Source organism: Cupressus sempervirens, chromosome 2, assembly GCF_028749045.1.
Source record: "Cupressus sempervirens isolate cs-2001-9-10 chromosome 2, ASM2874904v1, whole genome shotgun sequence".
Taxonomy (NCBI): domain Eukaryota; kingdom Viridiplantae; phylum Streptophyta; class Pinopsida; order Cupressales; family Cupressaceae; genus Cupressus; species Cupressus sempervirens.
Genome location: NC_143119.1, coordinates 439,646,524 through 439,670,077, shown reverse-complemented (window position 1 = coordinate 439,670,077; position 23,554 = coordinate 439,646,524). Strand labels below are relative to the sequence as shown.

The window sequence follows — 23,554 nt, the reverse complement described above, 5'->3', positions numbered from 1 at the left end:
GAGGTCATACGGTGCAAGCCAGAGTCCGTACAGTGCAAGCAATGTCGATGATGTACGGCCAGGACTAGAGGTCATATGGTGTGATATTGGTGGAACAGAATGGTGTCCGTACAACAAACTCAGAAAGTTGTACAGTAGTAATGATTAGTCTTAGCCGTACGATGTCACAAGGAGGTATGAGGGTTGTACAGTGTAGGAAGAGAGTGAGGTATGGTTTGTGTGTGGAGGAGAAATGAAAAGGAGTCGTACGGACTAGAGCAGGGGTGTAGCTGCATACAACAAACACACAGATTCAACTCAAAGATATTATTAATGTTGAATATATTTAGAGTAACTGGATTACCACAAATAGAATGTAACTCTAGAAGACACTGATATTAGCAAACAAGATTTATGCGCTGATGCACTAACTCCAAGCTTCATAGTACACAAACGGAATAGGGTGAGAATTGAATCCTATCGACACCAAAAAAGCCAAGTAGGAAAGATCTTTCACTTCCGAAATGGCGAACAATATTGAACTACAACAGGAATTCGCAGTACAAAGAAATAATCCAAAGCTTAAATACATGTCGTACTTAAATACCCTACATGTCGTGCTTCAATACCCTTTGGAGGAACTGTCGAGGGTCTACGAAGATAGCTAACGTCAACTCCTATGGAAACAATTGAAATAAAAATGGATCCCAGATATACTAAATCAATCAGAACCACAAATACAAATATTATTAACTTGGGCCCCATTAAAGTAACTAATTAAAGGTCCTTTTAGTATATTATTTAAATTTTGGGACCAATTAATTCATTAATTTAATTTAATTATTACATTAAAATTTGGGGACATGACATATTATTATAGTTATTGTGGTGTGTCATAGCATCTTGTAATAGTAAGTTGAAAGAATAATGTTAAGGATGATTCTCTTTTCTCTACAACTACCGCTGGGGTGTCATTCCTCATGACATACATTCTCTCACATGAGATACCTTAGTATCCTTACAAATCTTTGGCCATTCTTCATTTTTTTACAGAATCCATTAGATTGTGTAAATTGGAGTACTTACTCTCATTTTAGTGGAAGGTTGTTGCATAGTACATAAATCCTCCTTAATGCAAGATAGCTTTTAAGCCCAATATGGAATTTGTTCTCCGTTATATAAAATGTCTTTTTCATTGTCTAACTAAATGGCAATTTGTTTAGCTTTTTTGCAAAATGTCACATTTCTCATGTTTCTCACAATGCACAATTTTCAATATGCACAAAACCTTACACAACTGTACTATGGAGACTAAAAAGGCATAATATAGTCTGAGTTTGAGTTTTCTATTAATGATGAATAAAATTCTAAAGATTGTTTCACTTGAAATAATAAAAAAAAAAAAAATTTATTTTTAAATGGAGCCAATAAAAAGAATCAAATATAGACTCCTTTGATTTTCTTTATTTTCATTTACACTCGTATATTTCTCTTAACACATCTATGTGCTTAAGGAAAGAGAAAACAAACTTTCTTGAGTTATCTAATCAAAAAAGAACAATAAATACCCAGTTTCTAGCACAGTTGTTGGATAGAAGCGCACAAAATCTTCTGATCTCTTGTTTGGCCAGCCAAGACTGCTGAATGGCCAGAGTCCACTGTTCAAGATACAAGAAAATAAAAGTATCATCTATAAATTATAGAATTAATTTACTAAAAAATTATAGATCCAATTTACTATAAATGAGAAAAACATTAATATAGTAGTTAAAAATGGAAATTTACAAAGGAAATAGAGTTAAACAACATTCATCCATACATTTGAGTGAGAATGATAACAAAATGACAACTATGACAAACAGTGTAATCTACATTAAACATGATATGGGTCAGGTAATCCAAAAGGAACAACCACTGTTAACAGTCACACTAATTGACAATCCCCATAAGCAGTAAAATATAAAGTAGTCTACCTTAAATTCCCACAAAGATAAGCAATTTATTAGGTTACATATTAATCATGATTTATGCATATAAGTTTTTGGATCCAGGTGTAAGGAATTTTCAGCGTCAACATTTTGGGTCGAACTACATGAACCATCATCTGGATGAGAGAGAATTCAAGGAGTTGAAAAATGATGGTACACTCCTTGAGCTCCTTGAACTCACTCTCATCCTGATGATGGTTCACATAGTATGACCAAAAAGGTTGATTTCAAAATTTATTTACATATTCGAATATAGAAACATATACTGACAGTTACATGGATTGTGGAAATCTGTTGGCATTTAAATCATGATTTGTAAGCAACAAAACCTACACACAGCACCTTAGGTTATCTCATATCAATGCCAACAATGATGATTACAAAGAACTAGACAACAAGTGAAACAAAGACTTGGTTAATTGCAAGGGAAAAGATGGTAGATAAAGAAATATGTTTCAAAACAATCTATCAAGAAATAGAGACACAAATATCTTAAATACAAGATATCCAAATGAAACCAAGCTTTTGGAAAAGAGAAGGACATTCAAGGCATGTAACCAAATTCCTAAAGTAAATATTTTCTCAAAAATGAAAATATTCATAATAGATAAAAGACCAAATAGTTTGAGATAACAACCTTGAAAACCATGTGTCAAGGACATCAGAATCTTGCTCCAATTGAACAGTTTCACTATATTTCTCAAGAGCCTTTCTATATGCCTCTGCCTCATCACGGGCAACAATATACTCCCCTCCTCTTTCTTTAACATGCCAAACAGGGATGCGATGGCCCCACCAAAGTTGCCGGCTAATACACCAGTCTTTTATGTTTGAAAGCCACTGATTGTAAGTCTACTGCCAATGACAAATCATTCATAAATGGCATATTACTCAAATCATATTTAATTGCAGAGATTATAAATCATCTCACCAAATATGACAAAGTTGTTTAAGCATTTCCATTTGCATCAAACAAATCTATCAGTAAAAGGACAGGAATCCATTCTTAAGTTGTAAAATGAGCACCTGGTAGAAAACTGTATTCAAGCTTTTATATAAACATTTCTGATCGCACTCCATGAGTCTTCTTCAAGATGAGTAAAGAGGTCCCTGAGTGTGATCATACATGTTGATCTAAAACCTTGAACACAGTCTTCTATAAGCTCATTTTACATCTGTAATGGAGTGCAGAAACTGGAAACATAAAATCTTTGACATTATTAAGTTTAAAGTATTAGTTTTCTGTCTTCCATTTCGAAATAGTTTGGGCTGTTACAAAGCACATGCCATATAACCCGCCATCGACATGTAATCCGATAAGAGGAACAACTTGGCATATGCTGAAACATATGCTTTTTAATTTCTCATTAGACGTCTTAACCTTATAGTGCACTCAGTGAGCATTCCCGTGGGAGGGTGGGAAATAATGCTATCATGCATGCCATCAAAATGTAAAACAGCTTTACTCACAACTTTATTTTACTATGCTTTCAGATAAAGCAATAAAAGTTGAAATGTCAGATCTTTATACCTTCTCAAACCTTTCTGGGATGATTTTCAAGTCACCATTCTCCAGAGCCTCAAGAGCTTTCTTAGCCAAAGGTTCCATTATTACAAACCATTGCTTACTCACAAGGGGTTCAATAACCTTAAGATATCAAAGAAAAGACTATCACCAAAATAAAAGCCACTTAAATGAAAATAAGCACAATGAATAAAAAGCATTTTGATCAACATATTTTCTGAAATATACAATTTAAGAGAAGGAAACAAATGAGATGTCCATTTAATATAATAGCTCAATTTAACTGCCTGAAAACAAATACTACAAGAAGAAAACAATTGTCATTAGTACACACCTCACCACCTCGTTGAGATCTTGGCACTCGTAGAGAATATGGTTCTGCTCTCAGAGCAAGTCCTGCAGTTTCCAGATCTAACCAAAGCCTACTCCGAGCAACAAACCTATCAAGACCCCTGTAAACATAGTTCAAAGAGTACAACGCGTTTTACTACTAAACAAATAGGATTCATAAAAAAATAAAATATCAATGTGTTCCACCCAAATTAAAGCGCACTAAATTGTTCTTGCAAATTTATTTATTTCTTTAACACTTGCTTTACAATGCACTACAAGTACTCATCCACATATATTTATTCACTTACAAGGCATTACCTATATGGCCCAGCATTCTCATTGAGAGTTCCATCCTTGTTCATAATATTAATCACTGGGAGACCAAGTTTTTTCCCAATTTCATAATCATTCTGATCATGTCCAGGAGTTATCTTCAATGCCCCTGTTCCAAATTCCCTATCCACATACTGGCACAATTTGAGATCCCATGTTAGTTTCATAAGACCATTCTATATCATCCATTTAATGTTAAGGCCACCAAAAAAGGAAATACTTTTTTCTGAATGGCAAGTTATGCACATCTCCATGATTCTCTCATACATACATTAAAAGAAAAGTATTTAAGGCTGATACCATATTTTGATATAACATACTTAATGATGTGAACAGCCTTAAGAAGGATCCACTATTAAATATGTAGCACGAGGACCTAAACAGACTTGTCACCAAAGTTGCACTCATAGCACTTACGGCAGGTGCAGTCCATCAAGTTCTGAGGTGGCAATGCCAACATTATATCACACAGGTATAACTTTCGTAGATTACAACATTAGCTACACACCAAAAGGGTAATTACTAATTAATGCATCTAAAGAAATAATATTGAAAAATGCAATATAGAATAGACATGTTGTGAAAGACAAATAGAGTGAGTTGATATGTATGCAAACCAAGGGTATCCTATGATAGAATTGTTGACAACAAAATTTGGATCCTTTAAAAAGACCCTTGATTGCATAGGATGCCAAATTAGCTAAATAAAATACACTCCTGTGCTGAAAAGGCCTCATGCTAGAAGTAGGAAACACAATATTAATTATCTTAAAATACTTTGCATCTATAAGTTGGATGAGTTCTGTTATGTCAACTACCATTAATTAGGAGTCCACCTAAATGTTTATCTTTCATAATTTAAATTAGAATCCTTAAAACCTGCACATCAAGAATGATTGTTTTTTAAAGCAAAAGGGTTCGATCTTAAATTTCCTTGCATCTTCTTGATCAACACTTTCAACCTTCATGATGGTTATCATATCTAATATAGTGTTAATACTTAACATCTCTTCCATTTTAAATTCCCCTTTGAAAGAAGCTCGGATATTTGTTGAAGTCTAAAAATGGATAAACTTGTTTAGTACAATATTTTTGTTAATATTTGGTAGCTTCAGTCGGATAACTATATGATTGTACACGTAATCATATATGAGATATAATGTTATGTGAGATATAAACTTATTATATGAGAGAAATATATTTATATTCATATTATATATATATATATAACAATTGTTAAGTTTATATAAAATAATTGTTTGATTATTGAATAGACGTGTCCCATTAAGGGACATGTCTATTCATGACCTATGTTCAATATAAAAAGAGGATGTTGCATATGGAAAACATATACCTGATTACAAGGCAATGCTATTACATATTGCAGCAATCCGGAAACCTTAACATGGTATCAGAGCAGACGACTCCCAGGCCTGCTAAGATAATTTACACGGTTGGAGAAATAGTGAATAGCAACATTGTGAGCCCATTACAACATGGATGCTAGGTGTATGAATGATCAACTCAATATATCATTATTTACTTTGGTGACAATCAACATCCTGCATTCAATGGAGATTGTATTCCATCTCAAGTGCTTGTCTTACATATAAGATAAAGTAATTGATTGTGAGGTCCCTAAATCCTTAGCGAGATCGCATCAACCGCACAATACCATCTAGAAACCATGGCAAATTTTTCATCAGATCGTGCCTAGTTCGATGGACAGAGAAACATGCATATTTGCACATGGATAAAGGGACGAGGCAAAAGAGCTGAGGGAAAAGTTGTTCCCATTTTTTTTGAAGTTTGTATGGCTCTAGGACAACGCCATGTGATTCTTTTTAACCGGGATATCATGCTCCAAGAAATGGATCTCCATATGAAATGAAGGGACTGTGACCTTCAAATATGGCATGGATAGAGTAAATAATAAGATGAGATTATATTCACCCTAAGTAAGAATAGAGAGGAAAGTCAGAATCCTCAAACAGTTATTGTGTCAACTTTCCACAACAGTTCAAACTATTGGAATCCTACAGAATAAGACCCTTCAACTCACTGATAAAAAAGTAGTATTGGGCAGCGTATCATTATAATACACATAAAGAAGGGAAGCAGTTTGTTCGAGTAAAGATGGATGTCGTGGAGGAACACATGGGAAGTATAATCCATTTAAAACATCCCTTTTTCAGGCAAGATGGAAACAAATAAGGTGCATAAAGTTGAATAGACATTAGCATCAATTTCAAACTGGAAAGCGATAAGGTGACATCAGTACGTTGTCAGCCGACTGGATTGTCGTCGGTGTTTCTGTAGCTGATGGGATGATTGTCATCGATGTTTTTGTATTATGTAGCCGACAAGTAAATAGTTTGTAGCAGATATAATGTTTGTGGCCGACGGACTCCTTCGGGAAGGTTCAACAAATAGTATTTATATCCCGTCTGGGATCATTGTAAATCATCATTTGATCATTCATCTTATGACGCATAATGTAATGTTTTGGCATATGCGATTAATAGGAGTTCTACTGTTCGTGTTCATTACCTGTGTGCACTTCTTAATTAACCTATGCGGTAAACATTTGGCGTCATTGCCCTATGAGCCTGGAAGGTGGGAGGAATGAAGATTAATGCCAAATCAACTTAACAAGGATTGAAATAAGGCTAAGGGAAAAGATGGAATCGTACTGCGCAAGAGAATTTAATCCTCGCACAAGCAGAACGCCGCCGGAGATTTCAGAAGATTGCCGATGGAAACCGGAGCATGGAAAGATTGTTGGAGGAAACTCGGCAGCGGGTGGAATTGGTGGAAGAAGCACAGGAGGAGTTTTTGAATTTGTGTTCGCCGAGGGAAGAGAATCCAGACGGAAGAGCATCGACTCGCACGGCTTGGAGTGCCGACGAAGCAAGAGCGTGGAGTGAACTCTTCGTCTGGGATATACTTCCGCAAAGGACAACTTCAGAACACCCTTCTTCACCAAGGTTCGTAGCTATTGAGTTTGACGGGGTGGGAGAACAGTCCGCCGGTGTGGGAGTGCAGTCCGTCGGTGTGGGAGTGCAGACCGCCGGTGTGGGAGTGCAGTCCACTAGTGTGGGAGACCAGTCCGCCGGTGTGGGAGTGCAGATCATTGGTGTGGGAGTGAAGAGCGCCAGTGTTGCAGGACCGAGCAACGCTTGTTTACAGAAACCAATCGTGATGGCAGGACCAAAAGAGAAACTACCGAAGTTCGATGGCGATGGTACGGCCGATCCCATTCAACATTGCAAAACATGCAAAACGATCTAGAGGGCAAATGGGATAACTAATGAAGACGACCAGATGAGGCAATTTTCAGCAACCCTACGGGGTGTGGCAATTGACTGGTTTACTAGTACAGATCCGCAGAAGCTAGATAGTTGGAATAACGTTAAAAAAGAGTTTCTGGCTGAATTTCAACTGTTGCGTGACAATAATGAAATTGTAGTAGAGATCTTCAATACCAAGCAAGGAAAGAATGAAACTGTCCGCATTAACGCCAGGAAACTAAAAGATTTAATAAACAAAATGGAAAATAAGTCGGTGGATGGACTTCAGAAAAGGTGGTTCGTGGAAGGTCTACGCCCAAACCTACAGAAGAAAATGAAAATTGTGCTGCTGTCATCATACACGGAAGCCTATAACAGAGCATTGAATCTCAAAAGTGAGCACAAGGCAAAGAAGAAGAAGACTAGTTCCTCTAATTCTGATGAGGACGAGCCTTCCCACGAAGATAGCAGCGACGATGAAGGTAGTAGCAAGAAGGTTCGTGCCCTACAAAAGGACATGATCCGCATGATGAAGGAATTTAAAGACATGTAGAAGGAGCCAAAAAAAGTGAGTTTTGGTGCACGGAGTGCAAGACCGGCAATCATACTAAAGGATCCTGTCCAAAGAATCAATTCTGCGACATTTGTCAAATCATGGGCCATTCGACAAAGGAGTGCCCCTTTAACATGAAGACAAGAGGATCTCCGCAGGTGCTTCTTACGCAGGAGGCTTCCCCGTCGAGCAGTAACGGGAACAATAGTATGGGTGCCACATCCGGCGGATACAAGAATAATAGACGTGGACAGAACAACAATAACAATGCAAACAATGACAACAACAATACGAGTAGAAGCCGAATCCAGTATGATGCAAATGGACGGCCGATTGTTCAGTGCCGCGCATGTAACTTGTGGGGGCATTTTGCATGGGAGTGTCCAACGACGAATACACCTCAACTATTGTGCCGATGGTGCGGACCCGACGACCACGATGACTCCAAGTGTCCAAAATCCGGAGTGAACTTGATCACTATCGGGACAGATGAGGAAGAAGTTCTGGCAATTACGCAGAAACAAGCAAAACAATACCCGGACCCCATCGAAGAAAAGAGGAAATTTGCGGAAACACAGGCGTAGGTTGAAAAAGTATCCCAAGCGACAACACCTCAGGACACCACCGGCACTTCAACGAGGAATTGCGCGGAACAAAACATAGTACGGCAAATTTTGCAAACGGAGGTACCAGTAAAGATAAATGATTTGCTTTTCACCATGCCTCAACTCCGATCTGCTCTCTCAAATATTACACCAGTTCCCAAGTCACCGAGAGAACCAAGTTGAGGGAAGGAAAAGTCATCGGGAGAACCAAGTCAAGAGAAGGAAAAGGAGATTGTTGTAAGCGGAGTAGATCAAATGTTGCTGGCGCTAACATCCGGACGGCACCCCGCAGTCGTCGAGATGGGGATCCTCGGACATGTTCTCACGGACACAATAGTTGACGGAGGGTCCGGCGAAAATGTATTGCTAGAAGAAACCTGGAGGAAGCTTAGACAGCTGACATTGTGGCCTCCTAGATTTCAGCTGTTGACAGCCGATCAACATGGCATTAAACCGCTGGGTATTCTCATGGCACAGCCGATAACAATTGGCACTCAGCCATTCCTGATGGATTTCGTGGTGATTCCATTGAAGAGAAAAGGATACGACGCCATCCTGGGCTGCAGGTGGCTTATCGAAGCGAGAGCCTGACACGACAGGAAGAAGAACACTTTATCACTGGAAAGTAAAGGCCGCCAATTTGTCATTGATCTGCATACCCAAATGGTAGGGTAAGAGGCCCTGTCATCAGATTCTGAGGAAGAGGAGGATGAAGGCAGACAACGGATGGAACAGGATCAGGAGGGAGTCTTGCGATTGGATGGGGGATCAACGGATGACGACTTGGATTCGGTCAACGGTCTCTACCATTGGCAAATGGACTATGAATTATTTCACAGCTGCAATGTTCTGTCGATTGAGGAAGGTCCGAGAGCAAACGAATATCCGAAGGAGTTTACTGAAGTAAAGGAGGGGGAGGCACCGTTGGATGTTACACCCGCCCATGCATTCAATGAAGGGGAGACAATCAAGTATAATGAAGCTATGCTACAAACAATGAATTTGGGGGACGAAGCAGAGCCGAAGAACATACTAGTCGAAGATAATTGGGATCCAGTACCCAAAGCTGCAGCATTCAAGATATTTCTAGAATACAAGGATGTGTTTGCATGGACATACAAGGACCTCAAGGGAGTACCGCCAGAATTATGTGTACACCGCATTCCACTGATGGAAGGAGCCGTACCTGTACGGAAGCGACCCTACAGGATGAACAAGAACTATGCGGCATGGGTTACGGAGGAAATCAACCGAATGCTGGAAGCTGGCATTATATTCAAGGTGCAAACCAGCGAATGGGTGTCACCAATAGTCATCTCACTAAAGAAGGATACTACTCAGATCTAGATATGCATTGATTTCAGATGCCTGAATGCAGTCACGATCAAGGATCCCTTCCCGATTCCATTCACAAACAGCATTTTGGAGGTCACCGGACATGAAATTTACTCTTTTATGGACGGGTTCTCTGGATACAATCAAATCTCTATAGCGGAGGAGGACAAATTGAAGACAACCTTTGTCGTCGAAGATGGAGTTTATGCGTACAATCGGATGCCATTTGGGTTGTGTAACGCGCCGGCCACATTCCAGCGGATTATACTACATATCTTCGACGGGATGTCCATGGGAAACTTCAAAGCCTTCCTGGATGATTGGTCAGTATTCAGCACAGAAGACAAACACCTGACAGCTTTTGGTGAGTGCATGGAGAGATGTCGTAGAGCGCGGCTGGCATTGAATCCCAAGAAGTGCAGATTCATGGTTTCGCACGGAAGACTGCTCGGACACATTGTCTGTAAGGAAGGGTTAAAGACGGACCCCGACAAGGTGAGTCATTCTTAAAATGCAGCCATATACTAATGTGACGGAGGTAAAGTCTTTTCTCGGGCATATAGGTTATTACAGGAGATTTATTAAAAATTTTGCCAAGGTGTCCTGCCTGTTGGATAGGTTAACCTACAAGGAAGAATCATTTAGATGGGATAAAGAGCAGGACAAGGCATTTGAAGGGCTAAAGGTACGACTGGCTACAGCACCCATCTTGGCATATCCGGATTGGAATAAAGAGTTTCATGTTCATGTGGATGCCTCCAACTATGCAATCAGCGCGACCCTGGCACAGACAGGTAACCATTAACTGGATCACCCGATATACTTTGCCAGCCGGTTGTTATCAAGGGTCGAGCAGAACTACAACATGACTGAAAGAGAAGCGTTGGGAATGGTCTATGCTGTGCAAAAATTCTGTCATTATTTGCTCGCTACGCCGTTTGTGTTCTATGTTGATCACCAGGCCCTGTTGTACATGATTAATAAACCTGTCATCCAAGGGAGGATCAGCAGATGGCTACTCCTGTTACAGGAATTTACTTTCAAGATCACTGTCTGGCCGGGAAAGAAACATGTCAGTGCTGACCACCTATCGCGAATCAAAACAGGGGAACCAGCGGAGGGTGTGAATGACGACTTCCCTGACGCGCAGCTGTTTCAGATTGGGGTACTGCTGGAATGGTACAGGAGTATCGGCTAGTACCCGTCAACAGGACAATTTCCCATTGGGATGCTACCAAGTGAAAGGCACAAGTTGATAATTAGGAGCCGCACCTTTTAATTGATTAACGGATTATTGTATAAAATGGGGCCGGATCATATTCTTCAATGGTGTGTTAGAAGAAGAGGTACCGCAGGTGTTAAAAGAAGCACATGAGGGTCCCGCTGGAGGACACATGGAACCCGACACCACTGCGCGGAAGATATTACTCGCAGGTCTCTGGTGGCCGACGGTGTACAACGATGCACGGGAATGGGTCGCCGGATGTGACACTTGCCAACGCGTCGAAAAGCCGCTGAAGCGAGACTTCATGCCACTTAACCCCTCCCATGCGTAGGAACTTTTTGAGCGGTGGGGATTAGATTTTATTGGACCACTAAGGGTGAGCAAGACTCAACGGTGCCGGTAGATCATCGTTGCAACGGAGTACCTGACCAAGTGGGCGGAGGCACGTGCGTTACCAGATAACTCGATCGTCAGCACTGCAAAATTTATTTATGAACAGATCATTACCAGGTATGGAATCCCGTTGCAATTAACAAGTGATAGGGGAGGACATTTTGTGAATCATGTTATTCGACTGCTCACCACTCAGTTCAAGATTTATCATTCACTGTCGAGTCCATACTATCCAAGAGCAAACGGACAGGCGGAGGCTACCAATAAAATCTTGGTATCCATCATCTACAAATCCTGCATGGTTGAAGATGTCGACTGGGAGGAAAACTTACCCGCCGCCCTTTGGGCTTACCGCACGGCATACAAGGTGACGACAAGGCACACACCATTCTAGTTAATGTTTGGACAGGAAGTGGTAGTACCAACGGAATTCATGATTCCGAGCCTGCGCATAGCACTGGGAAACAAGCTGGATGACGTTGAAAGCTTACGGGAGCGACTAAATAATTTGAACAAGTTGGAAGAGAAGCAATTGTTGGCACAGTGGACGACAGAAGTGACACAAAACAGACGCAAGGTCTGGCATGATAAGCATCTGAAATGTAACAGGTTTCAACCGAGACAGTTAGTGCTGAAGTACGATGGTCGCAATGAAATCAAGCCGGGAAAGGTTAAGGTTCAGTGGGTTGGACCATACCAGATCTAGGAGGACGGTGACAATGGAGCGATCAAATTGTCAACCTTGGACGGGGAAGAGGTCCCTCAGGCAATCAACGGATCCAAATTGAAACTATACCACACTAGAAAGATGTCATCGTCCTTGTCATTTTCATCGCCGAACGCCCAGAGGATTCCCTTGTCGTCATCGTCATTCGAAAATGACGAGACTTCGACACCAATTTGAGGTGCCTTGTATATTTTTCAAAAAAAAAAAAAAGAGGATACCCCACGGGCAACTCTCCGCAAGGAATGGTTCCGCGGGTGACTCTCTGCGGGAGATGGCCCGCGGGCACATCTCCGCGGGAGATTGCTCCATGGCCAACTCTCCTATCCGTGGAAGCATCCATGGGCTTGTCTTTAGCCATGGAGTTTTACATACGTAGATTAATCTCCTGTTGTGTGAGAGAGCAGCTTGTGGTAATGAATAGTAACGTAAAAGGTATCATGTTTATTAAAGGAGACAAATGAGACTGTAAGACCAACTCAAACAACGCTTGAGTAAGTCTTGGAATCCCCACAAGGTATTTGATATACATATAAAATGTATAGGTTCACTTGTTAAATTTATATTTTTAAGGAATTTCTATTACTTCTTAAGTAAATAGAATTGATATTTAAATGTTTAATATTGGTAAGAATAATTATTGAATTTATATTAATATTATAAAGAATAATATGAGATTTAATAAATTGATAGATTTTATTAATTAATTGATATGTTGCCAATAGCAATATTATTTATTATGAAATAGATTTATATGTAGCCATATGTGATTATAACATATCTATGGGGATATAATATGCTTATGGAAATAAATCATGACGATAATATTGATTACTACATCGAATATTGGAATAATATCAATTAAGTATAGAATCAAGTTCTAATGTTCTTATATTATTAGTATTCAAAATAATTATTAATGATAATTGTATTACTATATGAGCTATTTGCCTTGATCTTTTCCTCTGAGAATGTTCTTGCAGGAAGAAGGAGATAATGATTCAGAGGGAGCCTGGCATGAGGCAAACTTGGAAGAGAGGGAGAAGACTGAGGATGTTATTTTTTTGTTAACCTTCAGTGAACCCGATCTTATTGATTAAGAGGGAGTAAACCATGTGGAGATGGTTTCTCTAATGATCTATGAGTTGTCACAATCAAGAGGACTGTGACTATGTGATTTTAATGGGCCTACCCCCTGTGTACATCATGAGGAAGTGACGACTTCCAAATGATTATCACTTGTATTTGTAAAAGTTATTGAAAGGTGATGATCTTACAATAACTTAATTTTTCTATTATGATGGATATCTTACGATGTCTATGTAGATCATAATAGATTATAAATTTTCATTATGGATGTTTATATGGTAAGCATTATGAGAATGAGTGCGCACATACCTTATAAACATTTTGAGTATATGGTGAATGTTATGTGAATTTGATATTCTAGAGGCCATTACATAGAGTACGTGGTGAATATCATACAACTTGGTATTTTGGAGGTCATTGCTCATAGTACTTGGTGAATATCTTGCATCTCATTCTGGAGACCACTACTCTAAGAGTATTTGGTGAATATCTTATGTTGATATTCTATAGACCAATTCTCAAATATGATATCAAAATGGTGAATATCATATGTTGATATTCTGTAGACCATTACCTTATTGAGTACATGGTGAGTTTCAAGTGTTGATACTCTGAAGACCATTACTCAGAGTATTTGGTGAATATCGTTGATATTTTGGGAGACCAAGACTCTTGATATCAAATGTGATATCTAAACTTTGTTTTGAGTACTTGATGAATATCAGATGTCAATATTCTAGGAGATCAAGACTCTTGATATCGTATGCTATATTAATGGTAGAAAACTTCTGAGTTTTCCCTAAATTTCTAATATCACCAATGGTGTAATATTTGTCTTGTGTTTATCCTCCCTTGCTAAGAGGGAGTGTTAATGTTTGGTAGCTTCAGTCGGATAACTATATGATTGTACACATAATCACACGTAATCATATATGAGATATAATGTTGTGTGAGATATAAACTTATTATATGAGAGAAATATATTTATATTCATATTATATATATATATATAAATAACAATTGTTAAGTTTATATAAAATAATTGTTTGATTATTGAATAGACGTGTCCCATGAAGGGACTTGTCTCATGGGACACATCTATTCATGACCTATGTTCAATATAAAAAGAGGATGTTGCACATGGAAAACATATACCTGATTACAAGGCAATGCTATTACATATTGCAGCAATCCGGAAACCTTAACAATTTTTAATCAAACAAAATGTCGTAAGTATATGGAACTTTCATCATCAACCAAGGTTGTAAAACGTATCAACACATTATCCTTTTCTATTTTCTGATGCTAAGCATGGATATGAAAGGATTGGTTCTGATTACAAAAAAACCATAGCCCTTCATGTTTTTCCAATAAAATTTATTCAAATTCTTTTTGCTTTGGACAAATGTTTGATAAAATGTAACAGAAATAAATGCACAATATAATATACTTGAAAGGATGAATCTAATATTATTTCAACGTGAAAAATCATTCAGATCAGTGTCACATAAATCACTAGTATCAAAATCAGAATTTACGTTTAAAACACTCAATGCTAGATGCCACCGCTGTAATTAGCATACACTAAACTGAAATAGTGGATTGCTAACCTTTATTTGCTCATATGGGAAAGCTATGGGGATAACTCAGAGAAAATGCTGAGAACAAAATTGTAATCTGAAAAAAACAATGACTCAGACCCTTGCTTGCTATATGGTACTGTTATTGGCCAATAAATGACTGTGATAGTAGATAAGAGTAAATGACCCCAAAGATAGGGTGGATTGGGTATTTGGAAGCTTCAAGCTTCTTCAAAAATTAATCTGTTTCCTCTCCAAACCAAAAATTTCTTTCTAAAATTCATGCATCCTATCCATAGTTCTCAGACTCGGACATGTAGAGTACTTGAAAAGCCCAAAACTTCCAATTTGGCAAAAGCCCCACAAATCAAAAAATAATAAAACTTCATAAAAGAAGACAATTTTTTGCGAACTTCAATTACCAAATGTATCAAATGGGTCTATAAAACCATGAGGAAGTGTTTTCTATTGAATATTGATCTTGATTACATATGGATGAAAAATTGCACCGTCATGCAAAGCTAGATTGAGGAAACAATAGCTAGCTGCTAACATATAACTATTATAATTTATGATGATTGTCTTTAAAAAACATCAACATGAATTTCACATCTAGAAAAGTTGAATATTACAACTTTTTACAATTTTCTCTTCTCCAAATTAGAAAAAAATTGGAGGGGTAGAGGGTATGGTCCTTGCACTCAACTGTGATTCCCTACTTAGCTATGTGAAGTCAATTTTGATTATCCAACATTGATGAACCAATTGGTTAATTTTTTTGCGACAAATTATTTTGGGTAATTGTTGGCAATTCAACTAAGTTCATCATGTTTTTTTCCAGCCAATATGCTGTTTTCTGCCATGTGTTAAAGGAGGGAGGAATGCAAGGTTTTATAGCCAAATAACTGTGTGAATGGCATTTCTTAATCCACATTTTATTCATGTCAATGTTTTTTCCTACATCATGATTTTAAACCATGACTCGCCAAGTTTTGGTAAGCACTCACCAAAAAACTCAACGAGTTTTCATCAAAACCCCATCGCCATGGACTTGCAAGTTAAACCTACAAATACCAACACTAATTTTCACATTCTAATTCAACCCATATTTACATTTCTGAACTGACAGTATTCCTTAAGCTTTTATCACAACTCCAAGCTAACTCGTTATGATTTTAAAATCTAATTGTCTAATTGAGTCAACACAATCCTTCCACATTATTAGCTTTCGATTCCCATATACTCTCAGCTAAGTTATCTCAAATAGGTATCATTAAACCATATAAGCACAACCAACAATAGAAGCTCCCATTGCAAGAAATCCACAAAGTTAGTAAAGTTTATAACTTTATAGTAATGGGATTCTATAGAAAATGGAGTTCGATATAAATGTGGAGAATATTAGCATAATTATCTAAACAAACAATGACAAAATGTTAAAATCATTGAAAAGAGAATAACACTCCACAAAGAATCGAACTAAAAGGAAATACATTATCTGCAATGATTGGAATCTCCCGCCCACCACTCATTGGAACGACTGCCATTTTTCCAATATATTTTTTATATCGATCATCCTGCATATTTTTAAAAAAAATATCAGCATCACATAGAAGCAGAAGTAATCAAACACTAGCAACAAGAAGAAATGTAAATAGCACACAAAATGTATTACAGACACATAAAACTCAACTAATCTCACACAGCTTTAAGCATAAAAATATTCTTAGAAAGATTTATAAAAGTGCAATTCTCATTCATGTCAACAGAAAAAAGCACATTCAACTTATGCAAATGTCCAAAAGGTGATATACTGTTTATTGACAACAAATGAGATACTAAGGATGATATGGAAGGAAAAATGATCATCAAAAATCAACTCACCTGAGGGTGCACTGCAACTGCTGTGTCACCAAATAATGTCTCTGGACGTGTCGTTGCTACTGGCAAGAACTCATCACTAAGGACAAGAAAAGTGATATTAGTCTCACAGACGCATTCAACTTGATGAATAACAAAGCTAATAGTAATAATGAATTGAACCAGGTCTAACTTTTGTTATGCATCTTGATAGATTATAAGTATGATATCATTTGCACAAAACATACTCTAGTATTATAGATGGATTTTCCAGGTCAAAAGTTTCACATTCACTTCATTAATAAGTAACACCTTATCAACGTAAAGTGCCAAAGCACCCACATATTCACTCTCTATAAATTGTACATCCACTATACTAACAAATAAATTTAGCTATTCTCACAGTCAATTGGAACGCTAAAAGGAAAGGATTCTCCACAAACACACTACTCCCAATCAACAAGCCCAACCTATATTTTGAACAGCTCAAACACATTTGGATAGCAGTCATACCACTCGCCAATCATTTAAATGTATTCCTTACCAGATACCATATGTCCAGATACCAATATAGTAGCCATACCAAATAGCATATATCCATCAGCATGACTACGTTCATAGTATAGTGTCACATATTTTGTAAATTTGGTAATTGTTGATATCAACGTCTGAAAACCATGGAATGGATTCAAGAGAGCCAGGGCATTCTAAAGTCAATTAAACGAATTTACTAATATGTGCAACAGATTTAATAATGTGTTATTGAAAAAAAATTAAAACTTTATGTATAGATAATGTTTGATATAATTGCTGAGTTATTGTTGAATTTTTTCCCGGTCTCAATTTTTTTAAATTTTGGGCCTGTCAAGTTATTTCCAAGTCCGAGTTTTTCAACTATGGTCTAGAGTTTTAGAGTTTTAGTTTAATTTATATTTTACAAAGGAGCTTCCCCTCTGATTTAATGGAAGTTCTATGTTCAAACAGCCCATTCTACATTGTCCTTTAAGAGAAAAATTAAAATAATAACAAAATTGTTCTAATTTTTTTACTTCAAGAATGCAATCCATATATTTATAGGCAATTTAATTTCACAATAAGTGTTCAATAAGAAAATAAGAGGTCGATTCATATATGTTACTACCAGCAACTGGAAACTTCCACATATTTATAGGCAATTTAATTCCATAATAAGTGCTCAACATAAGAAAATAAGAGATTGAATTTCATACATGGAACCACCAGCAACTGGATACTTGAAATAGAAGAGAGTGCCTGGCTCATCTGAATACTCAACTTCCTGAGCACAGATTAAACATAAAAAATGGTTTGAACCATTATATACTTGTGATATAAGCATACATTAGAAGAAAAACTAAATTCGGTAAGCGACTGTAATTAACTATTAAGTAAAAACAAATACAAATAACACATGAAACTACTACATAAGTAGCACAAATCAATCAGATAATTCCATGCTTATTTATTTGGATTTCATGAGAAGAGACAATTCATAATAAGCATGCCTGTTTGCTACTACTTTTTTCCCACTTCATTTCTCAGTGATTTCGTTAAACAGTTGGCATGCATTCGCTAGAAGAGAACATTAAACTTGCTGCTTGTGAAACCTTAGTTTACTGATAGTATTATTATTTGTTCAGACTTGAAGTCATTTTCAAATTCGCAATATGTTTTGGAATGCTAATCTTTGGAAAGGAATTAACAATGTGAACATACAAATAAGACATTTCACTGTCATAAAGCTCAGCTACGATTTTCAATGTGTCAATCACTTTTGTTATAAGCTTTCTTTAAGTACAAATAATTAACTTTGAAACTTCATTCCATGAAATGAATTAAAAAATTAATTTCAACACAAATACCTCAACAAGGATAAAGAAAGAAGATCACAGGTTTTCTGTCACAATTTGCATGATATGGAGCATCTTCACCCTTCAATCTCATAAGTCTATCAAACATAGAAACACCTCCTAGCTAAAGCAAAAGACCAAACAAGCACCCAACTTTACCAACCACTAACTAGTGACATGGAGCAAGCAGTTACAGGTATGTTATAAAAATCTAAGCACATGCAGGTCTGCAATTAAATGTAACACGTCCAGAATAACAAGAATTACCCTAATGATCAACAGAAAACATGCATACAGTAGCACCCAAGGGTTACTAATTATTTGAGAAGCACCTATCACTACTATTCTCACTCACGAGTCACAATGGTAAGAAATGACAAGTTTCAAACTTTCACGTCTGTAATGGCATTCAGTCATACCCAGCAAGCTTCCTAAGCACCAAAGTCCAATCTACTTAGAAAATTAATCACACAAGTCTGCTACGAAAATATTTTAAGAAGATAAGCAGACCATAAAGCCCAGAAAATTCCACAATCAGCTCCTGCGTACCAAGGCTACCATGGCACTTTTCCCTAGGAAAGGGATTCGTCAGCAATTAACCAGTTCATCAAAATGAACATATATTACCTTGGAATGAGGCGTCAGCTCTCATTCCTCCAAAACTCTTTGCCACATTCTTTACAATCCAGTCACTAATAGAAACCACCAAGACATCTCACATCTGAAGCACTTTGCAATACCTATAAGATATCTCCAACAACACCTAGGATAGATCTCCCACCATCAAAACTGATTTCCAAAAGAGGATTTTCGCTCTCCAAAGGCTTGAGATGAATTGCATTTTCATCTCTGAAACACGCAATACAAAGATATTAAAGTAACATTTGTCCCCCCTTTAAAATACTTAATTTTCTCACTCCAAGTGGGCATCCACCTTTTGCACATAAAAGTATTACTTTCAATTTTTTATTTTCATCCCCAATTCGCATGTCCGCCTTGTGCTTCTCAATTTCACTTTAAAAACCAACTTAAAGTTGTCACTTCCATAGGCATGGCCTCAAGGGTCATTTTGAACACTTCATTTCCCTTCAGTCATAGCAACTTTATAACGTATTTAAGTGAAATAATAGAGTAATATTTTCCAGCCCTAGAAAATACATCAAGTCCTAAAACTGAAAACTTCGCACTATGAAGCAAAGAAAAGGCTGGGGCTAAGACTTGTTTGCCAAAATAGCATTTAATATAAATAGTAATATGATAAAAATAGCCAAAACTATTCAAACTCTAAAAGTGAAGATACTACATGTTGAAGCCAAGAAGAGACTTAAGCTACGACCAGCTGCCAAAAATAGCTAAGTTACCAAATTCTCTCCTTGACCTAGGAATTCCTGCTTCAATTCTCTCAAAAGTCTGGTCCTTGTCAAATTATGTCAATAGTCTGCCACAGAGATTGAATTTCATTGGGAATTCTCTCAAAGGAACCCTGGCACAATTTAGATGACTTTTGGGCAACTTTGGATTCCAGCATAGGAACCCGGATAAATTTTGGTCATAAAACACCTTTTTGTTTACTTTTTCAATAGACTCAAACACATGATTGAACTCAAATTACTAATTTTTTGTCCTCAATTTTGACATCATAAAATTGAGGCAACCCTACGCAATTTTCTCATGGATTCCTTGGTGCATCCTCTTTGTTTTAACACATCGGTAAGTATCATACAGACACTTTGTTGTCCTTGAATTGTGTTTTGTGTTGCTCTATCTATGTGTTTTGTTGAAGGTTTCCATCGAATTGAGTCCCCGATTGTTTGTTAGTAACAGTTTTCCTTCTCTGACTGCAAACGCTTGATTTTTTGCATACTTCGCGTCTTTTCTTTGTGTTGTAAATATTCTTTGGTCTTTTTTTCCCTTAGGATAATAACTCTCAGAGTTCCACTCATTTCGAGCTAACTTAGGTCAAAATCGGAGTTGTCTAGCTCAAGTTATAAAGGAAAAAGTGGGGTTTTTTAGGACAACTACATATCTTTATTAAAAAACCTCATAAAAGTGGGCTTTTTATTGGCAATTGCACGATATAAAATTATATTTGATATCTAAAGTGGATTTTGTGGTCCATTTTAAAATTTCAACTCATTCTGAGTTGGTTTAGAATGAGTTGGTTTAACCATAGTTTTTTATGTTTTACTAAAATAGCATATTTGAAAACTATTTTTCATCTTACTTTATTGAAAACTATAGTTATGTATTAAATTTAATTGCATAAGACACTTAAGTCGGGTTTTTATTACATATTGCATATATCGACATGCAAATGATTATGTGAAAACCCACTTCCAATAAATTATAAGTCCCAAGATTAATTTAAATGGACTTTTTATATGCAATAACATGTTTTAATGTGTTAAGTGAGTTTTTTATATGTATTTACATATTTTAAACTTATTTAATCAATGCAAGTGGGAATTACATATGTTGTTGCATGTATAAGTTTATTTTAATTATTTTAATTATATTAATACATGTATAATCTAATATTAATTATATTTAATTAATTATATGAATGACAATGATGTCACCGATATGTTGTTGAACTGGAAAGATAAACATCTCATATGGAATATATCGCAACATGGGTAGTTCCCACTCATTTGCAAGCAACTTACTAACCCCTGTAGGCCAAGCCAAATCTGAAAATGTACTAATAATCAAAGCAAGGCAGCCACTAATAACTGGAGTATGTAGAAAGATAAAATCACCAATCAATAATAGGCAACTGTCATATCATAAAAACTTGGTGATAAATCTCTAGGTAAGTTGTAAAAACCCTCAGGGCACACTAAGGTCAACTCTGAATTATCTACTTCACCCTAAGTACCATCACTAAGATTAACATCTCCATCAATGAAATGATCACGTCCACACACAGTTTTTGAAGCAAAGTGACATGATTCATCTTCTACCTCATGATATGGTGAGATTATGTTACTATTATTGTAAAAATAATAACTTAGGTATTTGACTTCTTGCCGATCCTTATGGTCTTCATTAGCAAAATGTGTCTCATTAAGATGGGGAATGGTGGAGACATTGTTCTAGTTTTCATTCCCACAAGTGGTATTGATTCCTTTGACAATTTGTGCCATCTCCATAGTTCTATTTTTTTGTTCATCTTCCTTGTGAATGGCTGTAATAGAATTCTGATTTTCAACCTGACATAAGGAGTAATGTGTCATACTTAGTTAGAGACATAACTCATCTATCTCCTCTTTATCTCCAATGTGTTTGATAGCTATATCTCTATCTTTGAGCAACTTCAAGTAGACTGATTTCATTCTTTCTAATGCCCTCTTAAGAGTGTGAAGGTATGCACTATTGATTCCATTTGTTAATCCCTTTTCCTTTTCAATATTATTAACCTCCCACATAGCTTCTTCAATGTTTTTATGGATTTGGTCAAAATGCACTAAGGCTGCAATGACCAAATCATTCGATACTTTCAGCTTATCCTCCAAAATTATATGCTCCAAAATCATCATTCTGAAATGAAATTTCTGATTGGTCCCTCAAACCAACCCCTATAGTAACATCAATTTGTTCTAGATTTTGAATACTAGATTCAATTTCAGATGTACCAATTTTAGAGTTTCCTTCTATCTTTGTTTGTATCGTCTCATCAACTATTGTGCCATTGTTTTTAAATAGTACATCCTCATGGAAAGGTACCTTTTTTTATTTTTAAACATATCATGTGGATAGACATCCTCATGAAAGTGTTTGTCAATAACCACTTCCAAATCACCAAATAAAATGCTAGAACAATCCTTTCGATTAATAATAGAGGAACCCTTCTCATTATCTTCTTCATGTTGAAGCTGGACTAACGAGTCCTTAACTTCCTCAACGCTGATTTGCACTTCTTGAGCTGACTCTTCTTTCTTGTTTTCCTCACGAGTGTGATCAAGTGACCAGATATGCTTGCATATAAAACGAATCTGCTATTTGCTCATTTTCTAAGATTTTACATCCTGTAATTCCCTTGCCTTTAACTCTTCTTTAGCCCATTGTAGTTTATACTTCTCTAATTTTGGTTCACATTGTTTGAGCACCTTGCTGACCAACTTACAAGCAGATTTTGAAGCCCTTAGTTCTCTATTTGAAATTGTTAACAACATTTGTAGAAGTGGCTAAAAATGGGCTTCACACTCATTAATTATCATGACCATAATGCTTTCCATGGCTGCAATAACATCTATATGGTGTTCTTTCCTAATTGTGCCTAACAGATTTTGAAACATGGTATGTATTAAGTCATACAATCCCATATCAAGCATGAGATTGCACAATCTAATTTCTATGAAGGCTTTCAGTAAGGCCACCCTTCTTAAGAAATGACGACTTAAAATGTCCCTAAGATTTTGAAAACTATCAACAATTAATTTTAGTACCTCTTTCATTATGTCTTCTTCGTAGGGTTCTTGAGGTGCTAGAATTCTTATAACCTCCATCAAACAAGAAGTAACCAATAGTTTTACCTTGTCATCTTTATGTTTCAGCCACTTGAGATGTTTCAATTCCATTAATTAAGGTACACGAGCATCCTACAATAAATCTGGAGGTGATTTCTCGATCATAATCAAACATCCTTTTGATTGGGTCAATGTGGCGAGAACATTTTCCCTCATTTGTGATTCCAACTCCAACTTGCTACTAGTTTCACAGAGTATTGGGGCCAAACTGTTATTTGATGTCATTAAAGTTTGCTCTTTTGACTACTTCTGAATCTCATAGGAAATTTGCCAAATAGTTTGCATATATGTTGACTAGATGTTCAAACAAGTTTGTTATTGCAATTCAACATTAATGAGGTTAAA

The 23,554-nt window shown here is 36.8% G+C and overlaps 1 protein-coding gene across 1 annotated transcript in view; it reads right to left on the bottom strand.

Annotated features, from left to right (window-relative positions):
- Nucleotides 1-23,554, bottom strand: part of EMB2247 (protein EMBRYO DEFECTIVE 2247) — a 358,900-nt gene that overhangs the window by 267,359 nt on the left and 67,987 nt on the right. The window contains exons 8-15 of the mRNA XM_089814096.1: nt 18,042-18,109; nt 16,837-16,912; nt 16,446-16,529; nt 4,144-4,292; nt 3,827-3,944; nt 3,499-3,615; nt 2,605-2,819; nt 1,548-1,637 (exon numbers count right to left, since the gene is read on the bottom strand). Coding sequence (XP_089670222.1) covers nt 1,548-1,637; nt 2,605-2,819; nt 3,499-3,615; nt 3,827-3,944; nt 4,144-4,292; nt 16,446-16,529; nt 16,837-16,912; nt 18,042-18,109 — 917 coding nt within the window. The remainder of the gene's footprint in view (nt 1-1,547; nt 1,638-2,604; nt 2,820-3,498; nt 3,616-3,826; nt 3,945-4,143; nt 4,293-16,445; nt 16,530-16,836; nt 16,913-18,041; nt 18,110-23,554) is intronic.